Genomic DNA, 19,693 nt, shown 5'->3' on the forward strand with positions numbered 1-19,693 from the left:
ATGTGAAACTTATTAGCTTTGTCAGCTACTCCGCTTTGGACTGAGGATGGCGCTATTACAGAGGAAAATAAATAATGTGACTTCATTAATGCATGTCTTTAAAGGGCGTGAATTAGCCTATTATTTGCATTTTACAATTACACTTTTTTGTGCAATAAACAAATTCAAGTTATCATTAATCTTAGCCTATAACATGATTATCATTCGGTTATTTGAACCAGAGTTTTAACCATCCAGTTTAATCAGACTCCTTCAGTCAAGAAGGTGTCATGTGTCACTGTGCTCCACAATAGGGAAGTGACCTGCACTTCCTATTTCCTCAGTGTTACTGCAGCCCACTGACTAAACCAGAAATTGAGAGGATGAGAAACGAAAGGAACACGCTTGACGCACGGTTTATAAATGAATACGAGCAGTAAATGACACAAACTCTCAACTTCGAAACCAGTTGAGCGCGCGCAATGGGAGCGTCGCGCGTGCGGGCGTCAGTTTGAAATAAACAGCGACATAAAAGTTTTATATGTTGGTGGATGAAGAAGAATCAAGATGAAGAAGCAGTTCAACCGCATGAAACAGCTCGCCAACCAGACTGTTGGGAGGTTAGTGTGTTATATACGGATTATTTTGAATATTTCTACTCTGATTCGTGTTAAAAATGCACACTAAAGTTGGGAGTGTCACTGTATGCGCGTGCACAGAGCAAAAGGAAGGTCTGATGTGGTCAAAGTTATAAACTACACATGCTGTTTGGTTATACATTTTATTTTCCATTGATTTGACAGTTTGACGTTATGTGTAGAAGTTTGGATTGTCTCCCATGTACAGTAGCCTACATTGCAGAACTGAGATTGAAACATTTTGGGCTTCTGTATTTTAGGGGCATATCTCTATTGGGACCATCAAACATCTAATGGACTGAAATAATACATGCAAATATATGAATTGTATAAATAAAAATAAATTAACTTCGTAGAGGTGGTTGGATAATTCTGTATACCCCTGTAGCAGTTATTAAGGGACATTTTATTAGGCTAATGTACCTACTATAAATTAGTAGTAGGCTACTGTGATTTTGCTCATTCAGCAATTGGGATGCACCATTATATTGAAAAACTAGAATTATTTTCATTCTATGGACAATATAAAAATACTAGGCTATTTTGTCGCTCACTTTATTCCTTTTCTTTGTCAATTTCAAAATAACGTTAGTGAATTAAGGCATCACAACATAATGTACAGTATAAAATATGGATTTAAAATGAGTTAATAATAAGAAAGTTAAGATGAGAAGGTTCCTGTGGTACAGGTTGGTACCATTATTATAGGCATTCACTCTTAAAGTCACCATGAAATCAAAATTGACAGTTGTTTATTTATGGAATATAGCAGTTTTTATTATAAATGATTTATCCATGCATGCCATTTTGAATTCATGTGCCCTCATAACCTTTAGTCAAAATAACTTCCATCGGGATCAACCTGTCACTCACACAAAATCAACCAATAGCAAACCACAAACATCCAATCAATTCCCCATGGACAAAATCAAGCCCCGCCCTACATTTGTTCTTGTTTGAGAAGCCGTTTGACGATATACTTCACAATAGGGAACTTCCATTTCATGCCGACTTTACATTGACATTTAATTTTTTTATCTAATATCAAAAAGTAGTTGGAAATGAGTGCTCTTAAGTTAAATATAATTAAATATCAGCTGATAACCATATTAGCCTTTCCACCGTTGTGCCAAACCGTTGTCTTTGCTTAACCGTTCCGTGCCGATCCGGTCCAGCCAGTCTGGATATGGTTTAATTTTCCACTGTGAGACTGATAACGGAGCTCTTTCGAATGTAATACAAATGTGAGTTGTAAATATGAGTTGTAAGTTTTGACCACGCTATAGAGGACGATTAGATATTTATTTTAATTTTATTATTAATTTGTGTTTACATCGCTCAAATAGTGAGCTTGGCCAGGTATGGAGTAACTGGCAGCCAGGCAACAGGCAAGTGACCAATCCTGGGCTGCGACGTCACTACACGCATCCTACCGGCACTGTTCGCCAACCGTGCAGAGAATTCAGGGCCGAGAACGGTTGATAATCCTGCCGCGCTCAACCAAGCTCAAGTGGAAACGTAACTGGAACCGTTATTAGAAGTGTTCAGCCTGACGGTGGAATAGCAGCTATTGATAACCAATGTTTTATATATGTTGTGCATCCCTAGCAATAATTAAATATAAGATTTTTACATTTTTATGTTGAAAGTAGTTGCCAGGGCATTTTGATGTGGTTCCTAAGGGTTTCTGCTATGTGTTGCTACATGGTTACTTACTGTTTCTTGCCTTTTTACTGCATATTACAGAAGCATTCTGTTGATCTCTACAGAAATCACAAAACAAGCTCACTCAGAAACTCCAAGAGGAACTGTGAGTTGACTTGACTGGTTTCCCTGCAGAGATCTTTCAAGGGCCTGTCAGAGAATGACCGAAGTTGCCTTCCCTTGCATATTTACTTGTACAGGGGTGAAAGGGTTATGTTAGGTCAAAATATCTTAGAGGCTTTTCATTATGTTCATATTGAGCTTTTTTTGCGTAAACATTTACATATTGTTTTTGCCAAGACATTTTTACAATGTCTTTATTTAGATTCACTCTTCATCTCAGAGTTAAACATCCCAGGCAGCTGGTAGATTCATCACTCGCTTGTCACAATCTATCAGAGCGTCTGATGCAGAATGCAGATCCGGGGTAATCCAGAGTCGGAGGTATAATAGTCGGGCCAGCTTTCATGGCGGCTTTCCAGGCCAGAGAGACGCCACGTTTCGATACAGTCGGTTAGGTTACGGCTCCATTTAGTTTGGCCTCTGCTGCAAAGAATACACTGTCAGAGATTTTACAATGCTTGAAATGCATTGGAATTGCTCTGTTTTCTGTGATTTATATAAAGTTTCTGATATTTTTTTCAACTCTGATAACTTTTAGTCATTGTTATAGTAGGAGATATCCTGCGTCTTTAGTGAGACTTGAGCACAAAGTGATTTGTAGTGAAGTTTTAAACTGTGGTGCAAATGTAATTGATTTTGTATCAGATGCAAATCAGAAATGGCTTAAAAATACACAACTGCATCCTAAACATTGTACTCTGAAAAACAAAAACAAATGTTGGTGCAGACAGCAAGGCTCTACTCATCAAAACTGTCCATTTAGATACAGGATACTTTTAAACATGCTGATGAACATTGAATCTCCTTCTTTTCCTGAAACCAAAACCAGATGTTCAATGAGCTGGTCAGATGAAAATCATGGCAAGAGTCACTCTGTCTAAAGCTTTATTATATGTCATTGAACAGTCGTTTAAAGTTTTCTGGTCTTTAATAATGTTCTCAAAACGTTATACTATATTCATGGGAAAAAAAAACTGAAGCATTTTAGTTGGAAGCCCATCTAACGTTTTTTAAATGTTACTACTCGTTTCAGAATGTTCAGAGAACTTTCAAAAGTAACATTCCCGTTCAGAAATATTGTTTTCATAACTTAAAAGTTTTTTGTTTTTTCGCGTAAAACCGCTGTATTGCTCATGCCAGGCCAGTAGTTGGCGAGGTCACTTTGTAAAGAAAACTTGACTGAACATGCATATGCATGACGTCACCGTTTTCACAAATTCACGTTTTTGTAGTTTACACGGAGGCGATAACGGTATCGTTTTCAAAAAAACGTTTTCAGGCCCCCAAAACGCCTTGGTTGTGTAAGTGAATGGCCAAAACACATAAAAAGTTCTCAGTTTTTAGTTGAAAAGGGTGTCATGTAAATGACCCCTGAGAATATTTGTTAGCTGGGAGTTCTGGGGCCTCATTTATAACCATTGCGTATGCACAAAACAAGCCCTGAAAGAGTAGTACGCCACTTCTGACGCATAAGTTGTGATTTATAAAAACAAACCTGACCGGAAAATTTGCGCGCAAACTCTGACCCATGCGTATGACCCGGCGATAAGTTTGGCGATAACCGATAAACATGTTATTACGTGGATGAATATGCATATGATATGCATAGTAAAACTAGGCGTTGTAAGCTCCATATAATGGTTATTTAGGGGAGGAGATGCATGTGCGCACAATCTTCCGCTGACTGGGATTTATAAAGGGAATTCAGCGCAGGTACTGGCGTACGCACGGCTTTATAAGTCTGAATATTTTTTGCCGTGCGCCATTTTTGGGTTTCGGGCGCACATACACTTCTAGTAAGGATCCTACGCACAGTTTTATAAATGAGACCCCTGGAGATTCTAGTGCAAGCGGTTTTTTAGTTTTGTTGGGTGACCAAATACCAACTAACAGAGATTTTAATCTTTTCAATTAAGCGTATTGCTTATTAAACCTCTTGTTTTGTTGGGCCAAAAGCTGCAACGGTCTGTTAGGGATAATGTAGAGCACCGTTTTGCAAGATTTCAGCTCCAGTGCAGTTGATCAGATGCTGTATATTTACATTTAAGGTTTCAGATTCTGCTTCACTATGATCGCAGAATAGAATACATTACTTATTATGATTTAGTTCGCCTTGTACGAATCAGATTACTTAGATATACTTAGAGATATTTACAGACTTCCAAGATCAGTCCTGTTCCTTAAAGGACGTTTTGATGGGCTAAAGCTTAGATCTTCATAGATCTTTATAATAATAGTGTCTAAACATGTTAGTTGGGTGCCGGTCTGCTGTATTGTCAACTTTGAATGTTAGCTGTGGTATTTCTGGAGGTTGATACCCAACCCGATATGCATTGGCTGAACACAAGATCAATGCTAATTCAGTATTGATGGAAATCTAAAAATTCTCTCACGCATATTGTGAGGTCATTCTCAGCCTGTGTAATGGGATCTTGGGGATATTTTCTCTTGTTACATGACCAGTTTTGTGGCTTTTATCTAAGTTTTCTGTGCTGAATGTGGTTTGCTCTCTTTTAGAAATAAAATGGTGTCTGTGACATTTAAAATTGATCTATTGAACCAAAAAAATCACCATGGTGCCCTTGAGAAAGGTCCTTATACCCTGATGGATCGTTTGTGCGTCAGTTGGTGCCATCACATGAAAGTTGTAGACATAAATAACAGTTGCGCTGGTTATGTGGCGTTAAAGATTCTATGCTATAAAAAAGATTAATGTTTGTTTTTTTTACTCTAGTTCTGACTGATCTTCACTGCTGGCTCAGCAGTTTTAGCACATGGGAAAAAACACTCAGCCTTACAGCCAGTTTCTGAAGTAAAACTATCTGCTCCTAGTTTTTGAAGGCTAGCCATATGTACACCTTATTAACAGACAATTATTAATATTAATAGTATTATTATTCAAGAAAGGGTTATTATTATAACTGAAACTATAACAAAAACTTTTGTTACTTGTTGAAATCATAACAACTTTAACTGAAATAAAATAAAATATTTAAAATATCTATTTTATATCAGCTAGTTGACAAGGCAACATTTCCCATTTTCATTTAGTTTAACTTGATGTACTAAAAAACTAAACTGAAGTAAAAAATTCGTACAAATTATAAAAATGACAAAAACACACAACAAAATTATTAAAACTTTAACTGAAGTTAAAATGCAAAATAACTTTATAATATTTTATAATAGACTTTTTTTCCAGTGTAAAGGGCATTTTCTTTTTTTAGCTGTGTTCAAAATAACAGGCATAACTGTTACACATAACTTTATATAAATAAATGGAAAATGCTATCACAGATCATGCCATGTGAACGTTCAGATTGTACAATGTCAAACGTGGCATAATGTGTAATAATTTTATGGTCTCTGGTCAAAGGGAGTTCCTACTCATTATTTATGAAGCTCCGCCCTCTTCTGCTGACAAGAGTGTGTGAACCCTCAGAAGCCCCGCCCCCTTTACTGCCGTTGCCATAACAAACAATGTGGAATGCAGAAAGCAGGAAGTGGATTTTTTTCTTTTTCTTTGGAAGTGTGCCAAATCAACCGTTTGTTGACACAGTTGGAAAAATAAATGATTTTCCATTTAGAATATTGAACTGCAATGGGTGTTTCGGATAATTTGTGTTATCACAAAAGGCCTCAAGGCTTATTCTTGTTTTGGTTTTTTGGTTTGGCATCTTTTTATAGTGATACTGGACCTGCTTTCACAGTCAAGCTGAAGAACTTAAAAAAGCATTGCTCGTTATGTAGTCTGTCCTTATAACCAAACACTTTTTCCTTTCTTTTGTCCACAGAGCAGAGAAGACAGAAGTACTGAGTGACGACCTTCTTATGGTGACTATTTTCTCCCTCCATGACTTTATCACAACCATGAAAGACTGCACAAATCATCTAGCATTCCAGTGTGATTTTACTATTATTTGTATTTCATTATTTCATTTTATTAATATTTTAAATGAGCTTTCAAATACATTTTTAATAATTTAGTTTTTGCCACTTTATTTCAATGAACAAAAAAGTTTTTAATAGCTTTAGCTAACGATAATAATCCTGGAAGCGACTACATTATTACTTTGGCCAAATGTAGACACTAAGCATTACTTTAGAAAGTAATAATTTGGGTATCATGTTTTATTTTACGGCTCTCTTGAATACCTGATTCTGATTGGTCAATCGCCACATTGGCCGGTCAAATATTTTTGTATACTTCTGTATATAATGGTTACTCCACATACTTAATATAATGTTACTCCACATACTTTTTTCTCACATATAATCTCAAATTAATATTTATGTATTGGTATTTTAATATTTATATCCATTTATTCGGTGAGTAGTTGTGTAATAAGCAGGATAATGTACAGCCAACCAGTCATTTATGGCAAAACAAATGCTCTTGGAGTGAAACAAGACTATATTTTGTGATATAGACCAACTGACTGTACATTATCCCTTATATATCTTCTGTATGTAATCACATGATATCAATATTGAACATATATGAATGAATAAAACAGATATTGTGCTCTAGCATGGCATTAGCTCTTATTCCGTGTTAATGGGGGGATTCCCGGGTGTGTGTCTTTTGCTTTCAGTAATAGAAATACTATCTGAGTTGAACTTTGATCCTTAACATTCATCATCTTCTTTCCCACAATCTCTCGTCCTTCACACCCCTCCCACTCCTTTTTTTTCCTGGCATCTTGAAGATAGCAGAAAAGCAACCGACTGTCTGAGACTAATTGATCTTATTTAGGCATTTCTAACGTCACAAGGGCCATGTTTGTATGAGTATGCACGCAGCTACGGCTGTTATGAACAAAAAGTAGCCTGAAATGGCTCGAAAAGCACCAAGCGCTAGCAGCTTTGTGATAGCGTATGTAGATGCGGGTCGTTATGATTTTAATTTCAATATACTGTATGACAGCCATAATCTTCCAAAGCAAACACTCTAAAAACAAAACAAATCAGTCCAATCTGTCACTACCTCATTGTTGAAAAAGCCTCTCATGTTCAGACATGTCTGTGCACAACTGAAAGGGAAATCATTGAGACTCGACGGACTCTCGCCAGAGCTTTAAATGCTGCTCCTTCACCTTCATTCATGCATTCCATGTCCAAGGGTCAAAGTTTAACTGCCTGGTTGCTCTACGTCTTGCAGGAGGGAAAAGGAACATGATAATGGGCCATAAACTCCCTCTTGAAATGACTCAGACGGAGTGGTTTGGAACGTTTCCTGGGTTTTGAAGGTCTGCCAGATTAAAAGGCAGTGGTGTTGGCAGACGGCCCGTGTTAAAGCTGGTTTCCCTGGTCGTGGTTGGAGTTCTTGAGATCCAGCGTTGGGGAATAACACTGCGAACTGCTCTATATTTTTCAGTTGCTGGTCTCAAAACAAAAATGAGCAAAGTTAGCAGTGTAGCTTCACTAAACACTGTTTTTATGACACATTGTATTGCATAAACAGCTCTACAATGGATAGTACTGAAGCAATAATCATACACTCACCTAAAATATATTTTCTCTCTTATATAGTATTGGAATGTCCCTTTTCATTTTAGTTTGGATGATTCATGCAAATGAACTGGTCAAAAAAAGATTCATAGATTAATTCCATTACGTCTTTGCTTTGCATTTTATGTCTTGTTTTGTAGCAAAATGTTTTAAAAGTCCCCTTTACGTGTTTATATGTTTGTTTATGGGGTCTACTACTAGAATAAGTTTACATCATTTAATGTTCAAGAAACGTATTATTTTTCTTATCATTTACATTGTTGCAGCACCTGTTTTCACCCTTCGACTGAACGCTCAGTTTTAGTTTCGATTTCTTTAAATCCCGCCTTCCGACAAGTGCAGTCTGCTCTGATTGGTCAGCCAGCCCCAGTCTGTTGTGATTGGTTTGCCGCTTAGAGTGTGTCGGAAATGTAACACCCCTTACCATAACCTGCGAGTATCATCTTTGGAAGCTTCCTGAGGTGCTGTAAACACTATAACTACACTAAATATGGTGTCAGTTTTGTCGTATGAGTCCGATAATGACAGTCAGGAAGAACAAGCTGATAAATCCAGAACCACCTTCGCAAGCACAACATTGTAATGTAAAAAAGCATAATGGGTTCTCTTTAAAATACTGTTTTTTAGTATGCAGTTTCACACTATGCAGTTTCCGTTTTTCTCAAACAGCGACCCCTAGAGTCGCTGTGGAGTACTTGTATTTAACGTTACTGTCGTAAATACCACTCGCCGTCACTGCACTCTTCCGACCGTGCTTTCTTCGTCGACTCTGCCATGATTCACGTCTGAAATGCGTGCTAGTGTCTTCCATAGAGGCTGCTTCATATGTTGTTGATGTATGTGACGTCGTGCCGTAAAGCAAGTTGTGATTCTCGCGAGATTTGTCGGGGCGACACCTCTCAAAACTGCATTGCTGGTTTTGTCAGCGGCGTCCCCCCCCCCTGCTTTGCTATTGGGATGATTCGCCCTACTACGAGTTAATTTACCATCAAAATGATTTTGAAGCTGTTATATTAAGGTACAAATCTTGCATAGTGTGCCTTTAAGTCTAAAGTGTCATCCATTATTGCAAAAAATAAGAGATCATTTATATCTGATTAAATATCATCTATTATGTATGTTAGTGATAGGCCTATACATCGTCCCCTTAAATGGCTTCAATGTGGTCATTAGTAGGTTGCAGTGTATCCGACTACTCATTTAACAGAATAGCTTGACTGTAGTTTAAATTCTGAGCAGCTTGACTAACGGCCGTTTCAAAGCCTTTGAGGTCTTGAGTCACTCTCAGTAAGTGTGTTTCGACCCCTGCTGGATGAGTTGCGGCCACAGGTCGGTGTGGCCTCGTCATCATTTCCTGTTTGTCTCGTTTGCTTTGCTTGGAACTGTGGGGCTCTGATCCGAACATCTGTACTGCAGCTCTTTTCCTCTTAGTTCTTCCCTTTTCCTCATTCCATTTACAAACCTGTATCTGAACACTGATAACTGGTTGATGGGAAATGAGTGGAATGTTACATTTAATATGCAATTTTTAGCAGGAACCAGTTTTAAGATGTATGTGTGTGTGGATGCCAAGACTGTTTATTTGATCAAAAATACCGAACAAACTTTCATTTTGTAAAATATTATTACAATTTACTATTAAATAACGGTTTTCCACTGTAATATATTTTAAAATGTAATTTATTCCAGTGATGTTAAAGCTGAATTTTCAGCATCATTACTCCAGTCTTCAGTGTCACATGATCCTTCAGAAATCCTTTTTAACATTTCTTATTACCGATTTTAAAAATGGCTATGCTGCTTAATATTTTAATATTTGTTGAAACAGATAATTTAAGTTTTTTTTTTAACCCCAAAGTTTTTACCCATGTATATGTGTGTGTGTATATCTATATGTATATGTGTGTGTGTGTATATATATATATATATATATATATATATATATATATAAAATTGAGGCAATTTTTTTCGAACATATTAAAGGGGGGGTACAATGGTGTTTCATGTATTCAGAGTTGTTTACAGTGTTAAAGAGATAGATTCTCATGCTAAACATGGGCAAAGTTTAAAAAATATATTTTGGACGAATAACGGAGAATTTCTATGCTGAAAATCTTACTTCCGGGTTGGTACAAGTTTCGGCTGGTTTTTTTTAGATCGTGGATCTAATGACGTAGATAAGAGTGGAACTCCTTATATGAGCATTTCTCTCGGAAAAGCGCGCCCGCGAGCACGTCGACCAGAGGAGAACGAGACCGCGCACATCAACGCGCTTCAACAGGAAATCATCGGCAACGCTGCATAGGATTTGTTCAAGAATGTCTCCAAAAAAGTGTGTATTTGGATGTGAGGGAAAGCTTACCGTGTTCAGTTTTCCAAAGAACCCAGTGTAACAGGAACAGTGGATGCAGTTTGTTTTTCCGGGGCAGCAACGGAGTGTAGGAAGTGTGGTTGTGTGTGCTGGTCGTTTCAGTGACGAATGTTTTATTAACAAGGCTCAGGTCGACGCTGGATTTGCAAATCGTTTGCTATTAAAACGTGGAGTGGTCCCAGTGATAAAAGACCCCATTCATGTAAGTACAACTGGATCAGATTTCTGTCTTTTGCTGGAAATCAAGAACTACCGCTTGACTCTATAGCTCCGCCTCCAGGACCTCGGCTTTTTCCGGAGAGAATCGGAAAGCTGTATTTTTCTTTTCTAAATATAATAAAACTAAACACTTTTTTGAGATATTAAGGATGCACTACTACTCTATAGGTACTCAAGATTAACATGAGATTAGGTGAAACTGTGCATGTTATGTACCCTTTAAGAATAGTTAATGCAATAGGTATCATTTTTTTACAGCATTTATTTCTCTAGGTTGTTCTCATAAATATTCTATTGTTAATTATTTTTAATTATTGTTTATTCAGAATGCATTCAATTAAATAGTTCAATTAAATGTTAGTTTATGCTAGCGTATAATAGTGTGTGATGAGGTAGAGATTAGCTAATGTTAACTTGTAGAACCTTCTTGTAAAGTGTTACCAGATCGTTGTTGTTTTCTTTGTTCTGCACTGTTGCAAGCTGCCCTGTACAAACTGTGACGTGATTGTGAAAACAGCTTTAATTCGGTGCCCATGTTTGCAGCATAAGATGATTGGCATGATTCCTTTAGTGAATGAGACGCTAAAACAACACAGGCAGTGTGTGCAAAATAAACGGTGCGATTCTAGGTCTAAATGAAGGTTGCATATATCGGTTCTTTTCTATGCAGAGAGACTTCTGAATCGGGTGTCTTTGTGGTGAGCTTTTATAGAAATGGGTTTGAGTTGCAAACAGAAGCAGCGTGACTGAGATGCTGAAAGGAGCAGTCATCTCACACGAAGGGTTTCAGTTCCACCCCGACTGTCTGAAGTTATTTAAGGCAGTGGTTCCCAAACCTGTCCTGAAGGCACCCCAACACTGCACATTTTCTTTGTCTCCCTAATCAAACACACCTGATTCAACTCATCAGCTCATTAACCCATGTGATAATGAGCTGATGAGTTGAATCAGGTGTGTTTGATTAGGGAGACAAAGAAAACGTGCAGTGTTGGGGTTCCTTCAGGACAGGTTTGGGAACCACTGATTTAAGGGACTGTCAGGCACACTTTGAGGATTCGCCTCTTATACACGTGAGAATGAGAGAAAAGAGAAAGTCTCTGCAAGAAAACACTCAGCCAGTTTGGCAGCTTTCTGTTCCCGAAAACAGAGAAGAGAAGAGAGATGTCTCTGCAAGAGGGAGGGGAAGTTGCTTTGATTAAAGATTGTGAGGACACAAATAAAAAAGAAAGAAAGAATTATGTGCATGGATAAATCACTTATAATAAATGTCCTGCAATTTCCATAAAAACAAACCAGAATTGTCCGTTTTGATTTTATGGTGAATTTAAAGGTGTTGGTTAAAATGGTTGGTGTATTGTTTTTTTCCAAATAGGTTTCTCCAAAACTTTAATGGTTGGACAAACAGACTTTATGCCGTTGGTTGAGCTGACATTGCAGTATTGGGCTGATAAGGATGCTCAGATATTTTAATAGTGGCACAGTTTTTAAAATTTACAGGAAATTCAACCTACAATTGGCTGACTTATAGTTGTCTCTTATAGTTAAGATTTAAAAATACATATCACCTCTGCACACAGAGCTCAGGGTTTGAGGAAGAAAAGAACCAGATCAGATAGAGAGTAGGAGGTGTGAACTGAAAATACATTTGACAGAGTTTTTCTCATATTGAAAGATGTAGGTAAACAGCCAGCTTGTCTCTAAGCTCCAGCCATTTGTATGTGCTAAAGTGCACAATTTGCTGGCGCAGTGCAGACATTTTTCTTGCCTGGTTCCTCATGTTCAATGTAACTTTAATTCTTTAACCATATTGTCCACTTTAAAAGCTTTTCCAGTCCAGGCTCCGCTGTAGCCACTGTTTATGACTGCGGGTCAAAAACATAAACTGATGGCCAACTCAATGAAGAAACAACTAGAAAGCACCATTTTTCTGGAGATGACCATACTTTTCATAATAGATGCACAAAAGATTTTTGTTAAGTGCCCCTATTATGCTATTTTTAAAGTTTCTAATTGGTCTGCTACAATAGGTTTAAATGCATCAAAGATCAAAAAACACTTTGATTTTCCATTATATACATTGCGGCATCATCTCTTTTCTCACAGTGTTTGAAATGGTTTGATAAAGGATTTAGTCTCTCTAATCCCCTCTGTCCCAAGAGCCTACTCTGCTCTGATTGGTCAGATCTGTTGCACAGTCTGTTTTGATTGGTCTACTCTGCTCTGATTGGTCAGATGACCCAGTCTGTTGTGATTGGTCTACTCTACTCTGATTGGTCAGATCTGTTGCATAGTCTGTTTTGATTGGTCTGCTCTGCTCTGATTGGTCAGATGGCCCAGTATGTTGTGATTGGTCTACTCTGCTCTGATTGGTCAGATCTGTTGTCCAGTCTGTTGTGATTGGTCTACTCTGCTCTGATTGGTCAGATCTGTTTCCCAGTCTGTTGTGATTGGTCTACTCTGCTCTGATTGGTCAGATCTGTTGTCCAGTCTGTTGTGATTGGTCTACTCTGCTCTGATTGCTCAGATCTGTTGTCCAGTCTGTTGTGATTGGTCTACTCTGCTCTGATTGGTCAGATGACCCAGTCTGTTGTGATTGGTCCACTCTGCTCTGATTGGTCAGATGACCCAGTCTGTTGTGATTGGTCTACTCTGCTCTGATTGGTCAGATCTGTTGTGATTGGTCTACTGCTTACAGCACGTGCTGGAAACGAAATGCCGATTACCATATCTGAATTTCAATTCAGGATCTTCTTCAGCACTTGATACACGGTGACAATGGTTTCGGTTTTATTATATCAGTTTGAGCGCGAGTCCTCATCCTTTGGAAGTGCAGCATAGTGCACTTGCTTTTGAAGAAATCAGCGTCTTCTCGACATGTCGACGACACAAACCAAACTCTTTTAGGCCTCAGCTACAACTACAGTGTTTGAGGGTCAAAGTAGGCATTGTTTGTGGGCAGCCAATGAAGATTCTTTTTTTTTTTTTTTTACAAAACTACATACAGTAGGTTCAAGCAGAAACTGAGACTGGAATGACTGACGACTCATTTCAGGTAGTTCAGATTCGGTTCTTTCTTTTGGGAGAATAATAACTCCATTTATCATGCAGTTTGATCTTTGAAACTTTGCAGACCTTTTACATTCACAAACAGCAAACATGCATGAAATCAATTAAAAGTGATACTAAAGACATTTAAAATATTACTAAAGATTCCGTTCTTTCTATTAATCGAATCCTGAGGAAAATATTAAGCAGAACAACTGCTTTCAAAATTGATAATAGTCAGAAATGTTTCTTGAGCATCAAATCCTCATATTAGAATGATTTCTGAAGGATCATGTGAAGACTGGAGTAATGATGCTGAAAATACAGCTCTGACATCACCGCTTTGCCAGAGTCTCAGTCCAGATGAAATGACTGAACAGGCTTTTTGCACATTTATAAGAACAGGAAACTGAAGGGTGGTGGTGTACAAGACCCACAATACTTTGCAAAGACTCGAGTGGTAAGCATTACAGGAAATGCAGAACAGGTGTGCATGTAACCATGATAATGGAACATTGTTGAATGGAACTTTTGATGATGGAACTGGGAACTACTGAAGTCGCAATACATTTTTAATTTGAATCAAATGTGTGCATTATTACAGATTGAGCGGCGCCTGGAAAATATGCGATTGGTCTCCCATAATGCACACAAGAAGATGACCATGTGTCTGCAGGGTAACATGGGCACGGATGCGGAGAAGAGACATGTAAGTAACAGCTGCTTTTATATTTTCAAATGCCTCCTCAGTACACACTTCTGAATTGTTGTTTTTTTCCTCTTAGAAAAAGCTTCCTCTTACGGCCCTTTCACAATCCATGGTGGATGGAGGGAATCAGCTCGGAGACGAGTCTTTTATCGGGTGAGTTTATGAACTCTTTGACTGACAAAACCATCCGCCTGATCTGTGATTCATACTCATAATGAGAAAACTTTGAATGTGGCCAAACATCCCTGAGTCATCTGTTTTTTCAGGCAGGCGGTTCATTTATGGTCATGATCTGTGAAAATACAGAGTGGAAGCATCATGATTATCCAACGATATTTGTTATCCCAGTAAAATGCATAATAGTCTGGTGTAAAATGCTAAATTATTATTGTTCATGATGGAAAATGTGACCTCATGCTGCTTGACTATGATTGGTTCATGTTGTTTTTAGCAAGAGTAAGTTGTTTTTGAATTATGCTAGATTTGTTTGATATTATTTTAAGGAATGTCTTGCAACCATTGTATTTTTCCCCGGGGAGAGATGATATTTTTGTCCATATCGCCCAGCCCTATTATTTAGCATTGGTTAATCCAAGCAACCAGGCAGCATGATGTTAAGCATGTTTGTGTCTACAGGAAGATGATGGAAGTCTGTGGAGAAGCCGAAAACAAACTAGCCTTTGAGCAGAGCCAACATGAAGTTCAGCTGGAGAGAGATATTCTTGACCCTCTCAACCAGCTAGCAGAGGTACGTAACGCCAAAGACCTGCAAATAACCTGATTTTTGAACAGGCAATGTAGGTTACATCTCTATGTTTGTTCTTGAAGGTGGATATACCTAACATCCTGAAGCAGAGGAAACATTTAGCCAAGCTTGTGTTGGATTTTGATTCTGCGAAAGCCAGGTGTGTATATATACTACTGTTCAAAAGTTTGGGTTCAGTTTTTGTTTTTAGTTTTTTTTTTCCGGAAAGAAATGAACATTTTTATTCAGCAAGGATGCATTAAATTGATCAAAAGTGACAGTAAAGACATGTATAATGGTATAAAATATTTCTATTTCAATTTTTTTATCAAAAATTACATTTTTATCAAATAAATGCAGCCTTGGTGAGCAAAAGACTCCTTTGAATAACATAAAAAAAAATCTTACCGACCCCAAACTTTTGAATGGTTGTGTAAATGAATGACACTATAACCACACCAGCGTCTGCTGATTATCTTCCGGTGCTTTGAGACATTTGATGAAATTGCTATGCAAATTGCTTGGAATAATTGAGAAAACACTTTAAACTCCTGTAATACAGGTATCACCAGGCCTCAAAGGCATTTCCGTCAGCTGCAAATACTCAAGCAATGGCTGCCAAAATTGACACACTTAAGGAGGAGATGGATGAAGCTCAGAACAAAATGGAAATATGCAAGGTATGAGTCAGATTTTATTGAGGTTTCTGGGTGACCTTAAGTAGCACATTGAACCTAATCTGATCTTGTTTTGTCTTTAGGATCAACTAGCAGCTGAAATGTACAACTTTTCCTCCAAGGAAGGAGAATATGCGCGCTATTATGTGTTGGTAAGTCATTTCTATGAGCTTTACGGGAGCTTGAACCACACAAGAAAAATTATGTCTGATAAAGGTCGAATTTATACAGGAATAATAAATTTAACTTGCAAATTTATTAGTTGGAAACTGGTTAAAGTTCAGTGGTATCAAATACTTTAGATAAAAAAAGACATCGAGAGGCGTTTCAAAGATGGCCGCCGACTGAAATGATTTGCCTGAAATGTTTTTGTGTGTAGATATGTGTAGACATAGATCTTCTTACTGTATGCTAGTAGTTAGCATGTCTAACCAGTAGAGTCAATTTAACTGTACAATATTTTACAGTATATAGGCAGTTAGTAGATTAAAGGTCATTTAGTCACAAACTTTACTTCTCTCAAAACAAAAATAGAAAAGTGAGGCTTGTTTTTGTCTTGACAGTTGTTAGAAGCTCAAGCCGAATACCACAGAAGAGCCTTGGCGTCCATCGAGAGCGTCCTGCCCACCATTCAGTCACAGCAAGGTGTGATATTTACTCTTCACTTCCTGGACAGAGCATCGGCTGGATAAATGTTTCATATGAATCACTCACAGCACTTATGAAATCATGGCCTTATTAAAGGGTTAGTTCACCCAAAAATAAAAATTCTGTCATTAATTATTCACCCTCATGTCGTTCCAAACGCATAAGACTTTCGTTCATCTTCAGAATGCAAATTAAGATCTTTTTTAGTGAAAAATTTGAGAGATTTCCGTCTCTCCATTGACAGCCTACGCAACTACCAATTTCAAGCCTCAGAAAGCTTGTAAAGACATCATGGAATTAATCCATGTGACTCCAGTGGTTTAACCTTCATTTTATAAAGCGACGTGAGTGCTTTGTTTGCACAAAAAAACATAATTTACTACTTAATTTACAAAATATTAATCTCCAACGTCCGTTCACAAGAGCACCACGACGCATACGTGTTGTGTTGACACGAGAGCAGACGTGAACGTGAGTTGGATGAACTAACCCTTTAATAACAATTAAACACAGAGTGTATTATGGAGTGATGTGTGTGCTGAAACGGTCAACAGTTATCTGATCTTATAAACTACACAGTTATCAACTTATAAACTAAAAGGGTGAATCTCACAAAATCTGTCCAAAACATATTCGCTAGTGCATATTTCACCCAAAAATAAGTAAGCGTTTTTTTGTATTGTGACATTATTGTTACAATAATATTAAAGGGACACTTCACCCATTTGCATCAAGCCTTGTATCGTTAGAAACCCAGTCATATTTTTGAATGGTCGTGCATTACTCCCTTATTTTCCCCTGAGACGGGAGAAATAAGGATTTCAGTGTTGCAGTTCCTGCTTACAGTGACGCAAAAATCGTCATTTTGCGTCATTCTAAGCAGGAAGTCCCATATCTTTATAGAGGGGGACATTTTCCCCTCCAAATCTTATTAGTATAATGCAAAATAACCTCAGTAAAATAAAAAAGGCAGTAAAATATATATATAAAGAATGCTTAAAATTATGCATAATTTATAATTATATTGTAAATTAATATTAATTTATTATATTGTCAGTTTATTAGTATATATATTTTTCATATCACAGTAATTGAATAAAAGCTTGATTTTATTTATTTATAGTCATATTCACTCGAATGTAGCCTATATTGCCTAAATAAAGTAAGCTTTTTGGCATTTGTGACATTTATATTCATGACAATTAGGCACATTTTCCCCCCAAATTCTTATTGTCATTTGTTTAGACATTTTACTTTTGATTTAATTTTTTTTAGTTGTCATTTTTCACAATGATTATTGTCATTACAGTATATATTCTCATAATGAAAAATAATCTGCTTTAACTGCACTGGCAGTACTTTGTTGAAATACTGTATATTTAATTTATAATTAGAATTATTAATATATTTTTCACATTACAGTAATGAGATTAAAATTCAGACAGACAGATAGATAGACAGACAGACAGATTTTCTTTTTGATTTTGGGGTGAAATATGACCCAGACATGTTCTTGACTGGTTTTTTGATATGCACCCAGCGATCTGGCCAGTCATCAAGATATGAATCATTCTTTCTCTTTCAAAGCTTCCTGTTGGCCGGCACTGTAATGTATCCTGTTTCACTCGGCAAATCATCCTGTCTAACAGAATCAGTGTTACACACACACCTGGTGATGATTCTTAAATGTATCCTGCCATAACTCAAATCATTCTCACTCTGTCTCGTGATCTGGCATAGATAAATGGATAGAGAAGCCAGCGTTTGGCACAGCTCTGGAGGAACATCTGAAGCGCACTAGCAGAGAGATCGCTCTGCCCATAGAGGCCTGCGTCATGATGCTGCTGGAGACCGGCATGCAGGAAGAGGTATCTCACACTGTCAAACAACACACAGATCAGATGACATGACGGGGAAGTTGATGCACATTACTGCATACACAGTGGCAGAGGGTGGTCATTTTCAGGGAAGGGCTCAATCCTTCTGTCTTTCAAATATTTAGCAAAGGGCACTTTATACAGAACCAGTTTTAAAAGGATGAATGACATTTGACATGCATTTAAAAAAATAAAGTTGCACAGTTGTCAGAATACAAATGAAGGAGGGTTGCAAGTTAACATTTTATGAGTTTAAAAATATCAAGCCTTCCTTTTTTCTCTGATAGATAGATAGACAGACAGATAGATAGAGAGACACAGTTGGAAAGAGAGAGAGATAGAGAGAGATAGCAGTGTATCCGTGTTACAGACGTCTATTTGTTCACTTCTCCTTCTTGGCCAAACCCAGACTAATAATAGCAGTGAAAGGAGACAATCGTTTCCCTGCGAAACCATCACTGACACATCCGAAAACTGTGTTTTCAGTCATTTTCACACACAAGCAAATCAGTTTATATTTTACTGTTCGCTGCAAAGGTCTTGTGTGTTTACAACATTTGCTTTCATGCCAGGGTTTGTTCCGTATCGCTGCTGGAGCCTCTAAACTGAAGAAGTTAAAGGCGGCACTGGACTGTTCCACTTCCCAACTGGAGGAGTTTTACTCGGACCCTCACGCTGTCGCTGGTACATGCCGTTTTTCATAAATTGAGTTGTTGAGGTACAGCTAGCTAAAGAGCTAAAATGTCATTTCTGCATTTAGAAGGACTTCCCAAAATGAAAACAAGACTTGATTTGTTTTATTTTAAACCATGCTTGGTTGTGTAGCTGATTATAAAAACAGGATATTGGCACTGAGCTATTTCTGTCACCAGTGTTAAGAGTACCACAACTAGAGCCATATTTGTAACTCTTTACAAGTCATGTTCAAACACAATCGAGGGCTTGCAAATGCATTTGATGTTGGGTTTCTTTTCTCATGATTATTTAGGAGCCCTCAAATCTTACCTGAGGGAGCTGCCTGAACCTCTGATGACCTACCAGCTGTATGAAGAGTGGATTCAAGCCTCAAAGTAAAGCACATTCACATACACCAAGATCCATGACTTCAGAAGAAAATATTGTTTTTTTAAGTGAATCTCTCCCAGTTTTTGAGTGCGGTGTCCATTAACATAACAGAAGTCCTCAGGCAGCATTCAACGTTAATCAACAAGGATCATAAATAGGTGACATGATATAATCATTTATATTCGTACCTCAGAAAATGAGGTAGAGGGGGGAGTCAAGTAGGGTAGAGAGTTGACGTCAGCAGTCATAAGCTCATGTGTTCGATTTGTCCTTTCAACTGGAAGACGATTGCTTTGCAACTGGATCTGGATTGTAAAGTGGAATTATCTTGGAAGTGTCTCTGTGTTTCAAATGATTGACATCAAAGTTTTTCAAAGGCTGT

The 19,693-nt window shown here is 37.6% G+C and overlaps 1 protein-coding gene across 4 annotated transcripts in view; it reads left to right on the forward strand.

The window, feature by feature from the left end:
* Window positions 1–281: 281 nt before the first annotated feature.
* The window catches only part of arhgap17b (Rho GTPase activating protein 17b), a 31,997-nt gene continuing 12,585 nt past the window's right edge, over window positions 282–19,693 (forward strand). For all 4 annotated transcript variants that reach the window (XM_079865571.1, XM_079865570.1, XM_079865573.1 and 1 more), the window contains exons 1-12: window positions 282–599; window positions 6,239–6,278; window positions 14,195–14,299; window positions 14,376–14,452; window positions 14,936–15,047; window positions 15,128–15,204; window positions 15,607–15,724; window positions 15,805–15,873; window positions 16,285–16,366; window positions 18,110–18,237; window positions 18,819–18,930; window positions 19,235–19,316. In XM_079865571.1, coding sequence (XP_079721697.1) covers window positions 547–599; window positions 6,239–6,278; window positions 14,195–14,299; window positions 14,376–14,452; window positions 14,936–15,047; window positions 15,128–15,204; window positions 15,607–15,724; window positions 15,805–15,873; window positions 16,285–16,366; window positions 18,110–18,237; window positions 18,819–18,930; window positions 19,235–19,316 — 1,055 coding nt within the window. In that variant the 5' untranslated portion in view covers window positions 282–546. The remainder of the gene's footprint in view (window positions 600–6,238; window positions 6,279–14,194; window positions 14,300–14,375; window positions 14,453–14,935; window positions 15,048–15,127; window positions 15,205–15,606; window positions 15,725–15,804; window positions 15,874–16,284; window positions 16,367–18,109; window positions 18,238–18,818; window positions 18,931–19,234; window positions 19,317–19,693) is intronic.

This window comes from Squalius cephalus (assembly GCF_949319135.1).
Source record: "Squalius cephalus genome assembly, chromosome: 1".
In the NCBI taxonomy this organism is placed as follows: Eukaryota; Metazoa; Chordata; class Actinopteri; order Cypriniformes; family Leuciscidae; genus Squalius; species Squalius cephalus.